Source organism: Cricetulus griseus (genome assembly GCF_003668045.3).
Source record: "Cricetulus griseus strain 17A/GY chromosome 1 unlocalized genomic scaffold, alternate assembly CriGri-PICRH-1.0 chr1_0, whole genome shotgun sequence".
Lineage (NCBI taxonomy): Eukaryota > Metazoa > Chordata > Mammalia > Rodentia > Cricetidae > Cricetulus > Cricetulus griseus.
In genome coordinates, this window is record NW_023276806.1 from 13,727,940 (window position 1) to 13,740,152 (window position 12,213).

The 12,213-nt window shown below is 38.9% G+C and overlaps 1 protein-coding gene across 1 annotated transcript in view; it reads right to left on the reverse strand.

Annotated features, from left to right (window-relative positions):
* LOC103158657 (collagen alpha-1(XXIV) chain-like) overlaps positions 1–12,213 on the reverse strand; it is a 272,066-nt gene that overhangs the window by 90,362 nt on the left and 169,491 nt on the right. Inside the window, exons 37-38 of the mRNA XM_035450688.1 lie at positions 11,824–11,931; positions 992–1,045 (exon numbers count right to left, since the gene is read on the reverse strand). Coding sequence (XP_035306579.1) covers positions 992–1,045; positions 11,824–11,931 — 162 coding nt within the window. The remainder of the gene's footprint in view (positions 1–991; positions 1,046–11,823; positions 11,932–12,213) is intronic.

Here is a 12,213-nt window from a genome sequence, read left to right on the forward strand (position 1 = left end):
GCATTCTAGTGACTAAAACTGAGAATGATGGCTCAGGTATAGAACTGGACTTCTGCGGAAACCCAGATTTAAAGTTAACCGTGTGCTCAACTGTGTGTCTGTGTGTGTGTGTGTGTATGTGTGTGTGTGTGTGTGTGTGTGTGTGTGTGTGTGTGTGTGTGTGTGTGTGTGTGAGTGTGTGTGTGTGTTGATTTGGACCAAACCCAATACTGATATTAGTTGAATCATCTTGCATCATTAAAGAGACTTCATTGGGGGCGTATTTTCTCAGTTAGAAATGGTACTTAAAGCCTTTCTTAGCATTCTAGTGACTAAAACTGAGAATGATGGCTCAGGTATAGAACTGGACTTCTGCGGAAACCCAGATTTAAAGTTAACCGTGTGCTCAACTGTCACAGCCCGTCGGAAAAGCTGTCACCATACTTCATCAATACTGAGACAAGTCACTGACAGCATACAAAGATACATTGGAAGAGTAACACATTAGGTCTTACACATATATCAAGGACTTTGTTTGGAAAAGACAACGTAAGCAATGAAAAACATTCTTGATTTCTGGGTTTGGCTACAGGAGAAGTGCAAGAAAAATCAACCATGCAAATTAAGAAGCTATCCCGACTTAACCTAGAAAGAAGAGCAATCCCATATTTCCCTCAGATACTTTAATAAAATTGTTCTCAAAGGGCTCAAATAAAATGAAAATATAAAAAGTTCATTTTATATCTTTCTTTGTCTGTGGCTTTTTGGTAAATAAGAGAGAAAAAAAAAGAAAGCAAAGATTGGCTTTCCAAACCATGAAGTGGAAAATCTGCCCCGAGACAATGACAGTAACATGCTTTCCTAGCAAACGAAGTAGTTACTAACCAAGTGAGCGTCAGCACCACACTTACAAGCCTTTGCCATCTTGTGTCGAATGCAAACACAACTACTACTCTGTAGACCTCTGCGCATGAGAAGAAAGCTCATGCAAAAATATACTTTAAAAAATTACCTTTTTCCCTGGTCGACCTCGTTGTCCTGGGGTTCCCACAATTCCATCTGGTCCCTGATCATTTGATATAAAAAAGAAGTAAATGTTTAAAGAAAAAAGTTAAGCGTTTGACTACTTCTATCAAATAATCATTAAAGTCAACACCGAATGTAAATGAAGGTTATTTTTCAACGCTATTATTTCTACAGTTATTTTTGAAAGGTCACAGTGATTAAAAGGCAGAGTTGTTAACAAGCTTTAAACTGTATACACACACGTGGGTCAGCATAATCAATAAACTGTGCTTTAGGAAGGAAGTTTCTTGGAATATACCCACTTAAATGAATAAGAATGCAATGAAAGTGGACCCAAATGCATTCAAATTAGCATTTTAGTGAGCCGCAGTTAGCTCAGCATTTTGTTGAAAGAGCAAAGTTATAAAATACATCTACTACATGGTCAAAGAAAGTCTCAAAAGTATCACTGAGGTGGAGAATATTAAAGAGATGAAAAGAAAGGAAAAAGGGAAAGCAGGGAGAAAAAGAGGCAGTCATAGTAATCTAAAATAATATTTTAGTTTGTTCAGCTTGCAAAACAGAGCCTTCAAAACAAGAGGGGGTGCTATATAGAGTTTTGTATCAACAATGAATAAGTGTAATCTATAGTGAGTCAGGCTGCTGCTCCTAAAATGGGTAATAATTACAGCTTTCTTTTCATTAGCTGGAAATGGAAATGGAAATTTCAAATTTGGGTCCCCCTAAGTTTGGCAAGCTTATGCAGACAAGAAATAAATGGTGGTTTACCGCTGTGCTATGCAGGCCCTTGATAAATATTTGTTGAATGAATAAACAGATACCCAAGGAAATGACTCACGCCCTGACTTCCCAGCAAACACTATTCTAGCCTTCCTCACCGAGCCATGCATGGTCTATTGCTGTATTACAGCTGCATCCAGAGGTAGGGATGAGAGCTGTACCATGTAGAGGACTGTTTATTGCAGATAAATAAATAATGTTTCCAAAAGAAGCTGATTAACCTGCAGAGTCTTAACTGTTGGACTTTTCTAGTTCAGGCTATTAATTGACACACAGCCACTGACAAATTGCCTAATTTATTAAAGGTCTGTGGGGACTAGTGAAATAGCTCAGCCATTAAAAATGATTGCTGCTTTTTCAGGGAACCCAAGGTGGCATACACAATTACCGGACTCCAGTTCCAAGTGAACCTAGTCCTCTGTCCTCTGTGAGCACCTATATGCAATTCCCACACAAACACACATACTCATAAATAATTTAATTTCTTTATTTATTTATTCTTGGTGTGTTTTATGTCATGCCTCCTGATCCCACCCATCTCCCTCCCCTACCAAAATTAAATAAAATTTAAGGGAAGAAAAAAATAGAAGGGGGAAAGAAAACCTCATCATGGAAGCTTCATGTGACACAGTGTGTCACACAGTGAGCCCCTTTATCCATACATTTTTACATGCAGGAGTGTGTGTGTGTGTGTGTGTGTGTGTGTGTGTGTGTGTGTGTGTGTAAGAGATTTTTTCCTATATGGACAATCAGTTATAATACTACAGATTACTGTATGGTTCTTTTCCTTATTAATACATAATATGTCATCAAATGACCAAACATCAAGTTTCAAAGACTCAGATATTTTTCTATGATATTTTCTATTACCATCTGTAAACCATACAAAATCAACCATATCATGGTAACCTTAAGAGTTCTCTGATATCATGTAGTTCTATCATCTTGCTTGCCTCCCTCTCCATGAAGCTCCAGGCTGTTTTTAAAAACTGTCTTCACGGTGGCCGAGTGGTCTGAGAGGCTGATGCATGCTTTAGTATTTGCCTGTAACTGGCAGCACGGAGATCAGGGAAATTTCCTACCCTGCCAGCTAGAGCAGTGCGACTCTTGGGGAACTGGCATGTGTGAAACAGGCCAAAGAGGGGACTTGTGAGGGAAAGCTGAATTCAGTTACATGAATGGGCATTTCCATGTCCTCTACCCCTCTCCTAAGCAGTACTACTCTCCCCTGTGCCAGTCCCCAGTTCACCAGCTTTGTAACAGTTGTCATCATCTCATTCAAGTATGGCTTTACTTGGTAACAGTGGCCATAGCTAAATTACTTGGCATGTTTGACTTCCTACAATAACAAAATGGTCTTAAATTTTGTTTTGTTTGATTTCCTTAACAAAATGTATACGGTGTCATAACTTCACATTTTATATACTAGTATCTGGCTATTAGTATTTTACAGAAACCATGGTTCTTGGTGTGTGTGTGTGTGTGACTCTTGTAAACTAAGTGCCGTTTCAATGTTGCAATCATTTTTAGAGTTATTGTAATCAATGTGAATGTCATGTTTTTTCAAATCTGTTCTGAGCCCAGTGTTTGCTTTGTGAAAATAATGTGTACTGTATATATTCAGTATAGCTAATACTGTACTGAAATATTAGCTTGTTTGGTATGAGAAAAGTGTGTATTGAGTACCTTTTTGCTAGCCTGATTGCTTAATCTTTTTAAAAAAAGATTTAAACTTTTGTTTTTTAAATCTTTAAACTAACCTTTATTACATGACCACAAATAAGTTACAGTTAGAAGGGATGGACAGGGAAAAAATTAGTCTTGAGTGTCTTTGGATAGAAACATGAGACTAAGATTTGTTTTTGTTTTTCCTCATTAAAATATCTTACTGGTGTTTTATGAAAAAAATAAAAACTGTCTTAATATTGGTTCCTTAATTTCCAGTACAAACTTTGACTTAATTTTTATCAATCAAGTTATATTTAAAAATCCTGTAGGAAGTTTCAAGTGAGATTGTACTAAATGTAAACTGATTTAGAAGAGAAATGATTTCATGATTAGTAAGTCTTCCTGTTTAGGAATGTTAAATCTTTGTTCATATATTTAGGTCTTTTAGGTTTTATTTAGGTTGTATTGTTCTCAAATTACAAAAATATACAAAACTTTATAGATATTCTGTTAAGATCTAATCCAAGGAACCTAATTTTGTTGCTGATTATAATAAAAATTCTATTTGGAAATAGTTTTCTTTTTTTTCTACAGATTTATTTATTTATTATATACACAGTGTTCTGCCTGCAAGTATGCCTGCAAGACAGAAGAGGGCACCTGATCTTGATGGATGGTTGTGAGCCATCCTGTGTTTGCTGGGAATTGAACTCAGGACCTCTGGAAGCGGAGCTAGTGCTCTTAACCTCTGAACCATCTCTTCAGCTCACTGGAAATAGTTGGTAAAGAAACACAGAATCCATTTTTGAATATTAATGCTTCATTGGCATCATGATGAATTTTTTCTAATTATATAGATTATTTTGTTTTGTTATACAAGTATTTCTATTTTATATAAATATTATTATCAATATTAATCTGAGTAATATGGGAAAGAAGAAGTGTCAATCTTAGCTCATTTCTTTGACATTTCTCCACTAAGAATAATAGTGAAAGTGTTGAAATTGTTTTAATAAATATTTTTGTTTCATTTATTGCAGTGACTATTTTCCTGTGTTAAATTTTATAGGATATGTGACTCACATTTATAATTTTTTAAGATCTTAAACTTTTGGTTCAGCATTGGTGTGAAGGGATTTGCAAACCTTTTAGGTGCATCAGTACTTTTAGATGAAGTAAGTTCACATGTCTGCCTACCCCCTGACAGGCAGTGACATCACCTGCCAAAACAGCTCAGTTTGGGCATCACTTGTGGGTCTGCAAGGCATGATGAAAAGGAAGGTGTTGATATGGATAACAAACCCTATAACTGAGGTGTTTCTCTGAGGATAAATTACCCACTCACCTCTATTTTTAAACCTCCATTCTCACCTCATTTTCAAGTTAGCAATCTTGTCTCACAATTCATTAAGATACAGTAGCAATCAAATTAGGAGTTGAAGTTATCTTCCTAAACCTAACATACACCTCCTGTTTATTCACGCAAGCTTCTGCCTCCTTTCTCTGTCAGAGAAATAAGAGTCCATAGCCTGGGTGAAGCCAGCTCCTTGCTTATTATGCTCTCCATCCCTCCATCCCAAGACCCCATCCTTCTGAAAGAGCCCACTCTCTGACGGTGTGGTCAGGGTTCCTCCTGAATGGGTCACCCCAACTCCATTCATTTAGGCTTAAAACTCCGTGAGAGAATCCTCCAGCTTCCCTGCCTCCCCTCCCCTCCCTGGCTCCCTTCCCCGCTCTCTCCTCCCTCCCTCCCTCCCTCCCTCCCTCCCTCCCTCCCTCCTCCCTCCCTCCCTCCCTCTATACCTCTCTCCCTTGCACATTCATTTGTTTATTTATAAAGTTTACAGGGAGCAGTTTTTTTTCTGGTTTCCTCTTCTTACAGCAAATCTTTTTGAAAGTTGTGCTCATTCTTCTAATCAATGATCTAATCTCTTACTCTCCTCAGTTGGGCTTTTGTTCCCACTACTGAAATTGACCTCAGGAGAGCCAAAGTCAGTGGCTACTTTATTTGAAACATATTTTTATACTTCGAACTTTGTTTTCATTGAGGCATGCTTCTGCTTACATCTTAGATAAAGCTGTCTCCTCCTTTAAGCAGCTTTTTAATACTGGAGAGGCCTCTTCTCTTTTACCCCTTAGGTGGTCTCACCAATCCTCATACTGTTAAATACCATCTGTATTCTCAGGATTCCTAAATTAAGAGTGCCCTCATCACCCTATCCAATGACATCTCTTCTTGAATTTCTAACAGGCATCTAATGGACTCAAACTCAACTCTCAAATCTCCTCCCCCAACCCCATAACCCTGATCCTTCTTGTTGGTTCTCCCATCTCTCCTGTAATGGAGCAATACTTTGAAACACCTTTCCTCTTTTGCCTATGTTCACACCAGGACCTCACTCCTTTTCAATCTAAATGGTTCATGTGCCTGGCGGGGGCAGGGGGGGATTACGTATTAAGAAAGGATTGTTCTGTTTTCCTTTTTCTCATTTTTCAACAATTTACAAGTTCGGTACCAGAACTCAAGCCTCTCCCACGTTGAGGGCAATACTGTCACTTTGAGGCTTCTACTAGAGGGTAGAGGAGTGCTAATATGACCCAGGAGCAGTGAACAGACCTTCTCCACAAGGAGGAGAGAGAAGGGGTTGGGGAGGATGAACTGACTTTTGTTGAATCTAAATTTAGAATAATGTCTATCAAGCCACAGAGATCCTTCTATCTCCATCCCCCACAGGGTTGGGGTTACAGTTTTTTACAAGGATGATGGGGATTCAAACCCAGGTCTCCATGCTCACATTGAGTGTTCTGACTCATAAGCCATCACATATGCATTCCTTTCTATATTTAATATATGCCCCATTGATACACAAGTCATCTTCATTTTGAGTAGTGAAAAAACAGGCTGACTTGAGATTCTGCCTTGATTATTTGAAGTTTCATGAGAGTAGTTACTTTGCTCTCAGAAGTGCTATATCACATTGATTTTTCTCTTAAATGAGAAGATCTATCTATGGTATGGGGATTTTATCCATTTAAAATGTAGAAGACTCTTATTTTTAATGGAGTCTATTATCTTTTTGTCACTGTCTGTGGTTCTTTCTTAAAGCTTTACCTAAGAAGTGTCTGCCTATTCCACATCCATGAAGATTTACTCCCCAATTTCCTCTACAGTGTTTACAGTTAGAACTTTCATAGTCAGATTTAGGAACGTCTCTGTACAGTGAGAGGATGCGCCCAGCTCAGTTTTGTGCACACAGGTGGATGATACGATAGCATGCCTGTTTGAAAAGATCACTGTTTCCCTACTGGACTTGCCTTACTCATTCAATGTATTTTCTTTGTTTCCTTCAGTTTAATCCTTGATAGCTTGTGGCATTAAACAATGTTAAATGAATGTGGGAATTATGAAGTGATTCTCACCAATGACTATTTTTCTGCCTGAAAACCTTCAATATCCTCTAGTCCACTCTTTGAATCAAATCTACATTCTTTACCATGGCTTTAAAAGCCCCACATGTTCTGCTTCCTACCTATTTCTTCAAGTTTAAGAAAAGCAAAACAGAAACCACTGACTATTCATTGTGCTGTGGCTGCTTTCTGGTTCTAAAGGTGCCCAGTTGACTCCACCTCATTGGCCTTGGTGCTCCATCAAACATAAAGGATCCCTCAGGTCTTGGAATGATGGATTCTTTTTAATACTCCATATCTGAGCTCAGTCAACCTCTATTTAGAGAAGATGTAAACTGATTATGTTTTCTATCTGTGATGTTAGTTAAAACTGTCAACCTAACAAAGCCTAGAACCATATGGGGCGGGGGGACTTGGTTGAAGAATCATCTAGATCATGTTAGCCTGTGGGCACATCTTGTTGGCCTTAACTGACATGGAATTGACATGGGACGGCCCAGCCCACTGTGGGTAGCACATCCTCTAGGCAGGTGACCCTGAACTGTATAAGAAGAAAGATAGCTAGCTGAGCACAAGCAAGTAAGTGAGCAGGCAAAGATCCATGAGTTTATTCTCTCTGCTCTCAACTGTGGATGTGACCAAGTCCTTGATTTCCCCCATGATGTAAAGTAGAATTATGAGCTAACACATGTCCTTTGTTTCATAAATTGCTTTTGGTTAGGGTATTTTATTATAGCAACAGAAATTATTAGAACACCATCTTAACTAATTTGCTTTCCTACCATTAATCTATTATTTTCTTTCATGATACTGTTGATTTATATTTTTAAACTTCATATTTTGCTGTTAACTTATTTGTATCATTGTATTACTACAATATATTCTGATCTCTTGTCTATTGACTGCAGTTTGTGATCGTGGACTTCACTACTTATTTTCCACTGTCTATGCCCAAGTCTTAACAGAATTCTAGAATCATAGAAAGTACCAGAAACTGTCTGGATATGTATGTTTTGTAGAATCATGCTCTGAAAGGCTGAACAAAATTCTAGAAATCCAAGTGAATGGTGCTTTTTAAAGATTTCAGTTTTGATTATAGTTAGTGAATGTGTCTATATGTAGGTACGAGCATGTGAGTACAGAGCCTGCCCAAGTCCAAAGCATCAGATTCCCCTGGAGCCCCAGAGTTACGGGATGTACAATATATTCTGCCTGATATGGGGACTGAACTTCAGTCCTCTTCAAGAGTAGTTATGCTTTTAACTGGCGAGCCAGCCCTCCAGCCCAAATGAACGCTGCTTTAATGCCACAGAGCCTTCTCTTCTAAAGTCAATCTATGCAGAAGTTACCCGTTAAGCAGACAGATGGGGGGTCTTTTCTGATGGAAGCAGAACTAGCAGGAACAGAGACATGCTAAGTAACAGTCACGTTGGCAACTTCTGCACAGCTTCGGTCTGTCGTTCTATGTAGAAGTGGATATATGAAGTGTAAGACAGAGACTGGCTGGCCCAGCAATGCAGCTCTTCAGTGGGGGACCAGTGGTTTAAAAACAGTGTGCAGGGCAGTGTTTCTGTATCTATGATGCTTAGAGTAAAGCAATTCAAAACAATTCGGGTGATAAGATTTAGAAATTCTTTATCCCTGAATAACACATAATACCACCAACCCCAAATTTTCTAATCAATTTGTTTTCCAGGGTTTCCAAGGAAACTCTCCATTCTAACTTAAATAGATTAAAAAAAAACTCGTTAAGTCTAACTAAATTTTACACTAAAGGAATAAAACAACATAATCTCATTTTAATATGCTCCACTTTGGAATTCATAGCTCCACATTTGTTTAGAGCTAAGATACCACTGTGGTAGAATCTTCAGCTGTGGATGACTGACCATAAGTTAGACAGATGTTTCTTTTCTAGTAGAGATATGCATTCAGGCAACCGAGCATTTTAGAATAGAATTCATGCATAAAATATGCATGTTTTCTCTTCTGCCCGAGAAGAAAGAGCTTGGGTTTTGAATTTGTCAACTGATGCTTTTCTCGTGTGTTTCCTCAACACAGACCTCATTCTCAGTCTTCCAGGATAAAGGGTTTCTTTTTTTCTTTTGAAAAAAAAGTTATTTTCTTTCATTCTTTTTCTTGTTTGTTTTATAGAAATCGAGGTAGCATCTTTGTGACATTGCCCAAGGAACAATTTTAAAAGCGCAAAATAAAACCAACATCAGGCTGCCTGATTAAGCAATACTTCCTTGGATCGTAAAATTCTTTTGAAAAAATATGCCACAGTATTTTTATTGAGTTTATAAGCTGAAAGGCATTTAAAATTCCAAAGAGAACAACAAAAAGAATAAAAAAGAAACACACATGTGTTGTTGCTAAAAAAAAAGTAACAAAGATGTGTACTGGGCAGAAACGGTCCTGGGAGACATTAGGACACAGATGGGATCTGTGTTTATCATTTTCCATGCTCTGTTTGGAGCCTCTGTTCCATCTCTGCTCTCCTCATCCCTAGCTGTCACATGGCATCATCCTCAGAGTTCTGTGGATGCTGTACTGTGGTGCACTTAGATCCTCCTGTCCTTCGCCCTGTGTTCCAGCTAGTTGTTTTAAGAGTCCACACTGAAGTATAAGTTACCGGTGATACACACATATAATCTTTATGTATATGTCTATATACATATATACAAATTTATGTATGTACATATATAAATATGGACAAACACACTATATGAGTGTATGTGCACACATGCTGAAGAAAAAAGCCACCTGTGCATGCTAAACAGATGCATTAACTCGAAGTCACATGCCCAGCCATGAAGAACATCCATTTGTCAAGAATGAGCAGGAATTACAGTTTCTTGTGACTGACTACTTTGCCTCTGTATAGGTCCAGTCCTACTGCTGATGGAAAAAGCCAATTCTCTAAAAACAATGAAAATTATTCAGAACCCTAGGAAGGTAGAACCCAGGACCTGAAGCAAGTGTTTCAATGAACTTTCCAGGATGCTGAAATAATCAGGGGATAAAGGAATTGCTGTCAGCTTTGGCATCTGATACAGTACTGAGAGTATGATTTTTTCTGGTGAAATGAGGAGTAATAACATATATAGATTGTCAGGAGGATTCTATGAGGGGAGGTGAGTGAGTTCCAGTTGCTTAATCTCAGGGAGGATCCTTAAGCCATTGTATGTGCTGTGTTGAGCTATCAGGGCAGAGGAGAGATGGACAATCTATCATGATGGCAAAGCTGGAAAGAATAATCTCCAGGTGCTGATATTTAAACACAGTGAGTTTCTGCTTTACCCACACTTTTCTTTAATTAATTAATCAATTTCTGTACATAAGTGTTTTGCCTGCATATATGTGTGCACACTACATGCATGACTGTTGCCTGCAGAAGTCAGAAGAGAACAATGAACTCCCTGGAAATGGAGTTACAGAGAACGGCTGTGTGCTTCCATGTGGGTGCTGGGAACCAAGCCCAGGTCCTCTGCAAGAACAGCAAGAGCTATTAACTGCTGAGCCATCTCTCCAGCCCCGTTACCCTCATTCTTTAAATGGCAGTTTGAAACATGCTTGGTCCATCACCTAGTATTTGGGGAGAATATATGTTTTATTATGTCACATTAATTATATTATAGCGTTGTTTACACAGCCACTCAAGGAACTCCAGTGGTAGATAATTGTGAGTGACGAGATAGCCAGTTAGAGCTTCATTTATGGTATGTGTCATGTTTTTCAAGATAGCATCTTCACGTTGGTGAGGCAAACTTAGCTGAGCTGATTAGGGTAGGGGCTACACCATTGATAAGACGTTATTGATATGGATGTTAGAAGCCAATGAAGAGACACACAGGAATAGTACATAATAATAACCAACTTTATAAACCACTGCTGTGCTCCCAGCCTGCCTGCATGGTGAATTCACAGATGGCTAGTTCCTCAGTCTTTAACAAGCCTTGACATGGAAGTACTGGAGCCCAGAAGAATGTGGTAATGAGAGGCTGGGAGGTAGAGATGTGCTATTCTAGAGTTATTTTCCAGCGAGATGTCCACAGCTCAACATTCACCTTGACTCTTTAAAAGGCTCAAGGTTGCCAGCGCACAGAGCAGAGGGACATCTTTTCTTGTTGCTTAAGGAGAACTGTAGGAATTCTTCTACCAAGGAAAGAACTGTCTCCGCAGTTAAGAAAACTTAGAGAAGTAAAAATGGATTAATCTCCCTTGCTTAATCATGCCAGACCAGTGGCAACCATAAAGCTTTGACCTGACAGCTACCCCAATGCCTGGAACACTCATGTGGAAGAGTGTCACAGACAGCCTCTAAAACCGATTCATTATTCACATCCTACATTAGTCTCAAGGAGAGGAACTTTTTTAACTATAAAATTTAGACTTTCCTTTAAAGCAATATAATTTAGGGACAGGTACTGATAGTGTATCATGCTTAATCTTAATCTGGGGGTTAAGATGTTACTCTATAATAAGAACACGGGCTCTATGAACAAAGATGCAGGATATTTACACAAACTAACTCTGAGGCAATGGTAGACTCTCCTGAAACAAAAGCTTTATAACAGAAGTTCAGCTGTTCATAAAAATGTCTTTTCCCTTTTGTATCTGAGGACGACTGGTAATTGCTTTGTCACTCATTTAAGACATAGTTCAGCATCTCCAGTCACCCTGTAGATACAAAAGGCTAAAGTGTGGGTGTGTGTATGAGCATGTGCCTGTGCACGTGTGTGCATGTGTGTGTGTGTGTGTGTGTGTGTGTGTGTGTGTGTGTGTGTATGAGCATGTGCCTCTGTGTGTGTGTGTGTGTGTGTGTGTGTGTGTGTATGAGCATGTGCCTGTGCACGTGTGTGTGTGTGTGTGTGTGTGTGTGTGTGTGTGTGTATGGCAAGCGACCATGTGTTTGCCTGCACATGTGGTACCGAGTTAAGTGAACCCAGCAGTACTTACTGGAAGACCCATTTGACCTGCCGCACCCCAGGGTCCTGTTGTCCCTGGTGAGCCCATTTCTCCTTTGTCCCCATATTCTCCAGGAAGTCCGCTTCCTCCTGGAGCCCCCTGGAACCCAATGAAAAGGGTTTACTTTTAAGAATGCGGTGAAATAGTTATGTCATGTAATAAGTATATTTTTATTTGACACACAAAGGTAATTAAGACTCATATTTTAAATATTTCTTTTTTAAAATTAATTTTATTTAAATTAAAAACAATCTTATTTTATATACCAATCCCAGTTCCCTCTCCCCCCCATCCTTCCATGCCTCCAACCATCTACTCCTCAGAGAGGGTGAGGCCTCTCATGGGGAATCATCAAAGTCTGTCACATCATTTAGGGCAGGA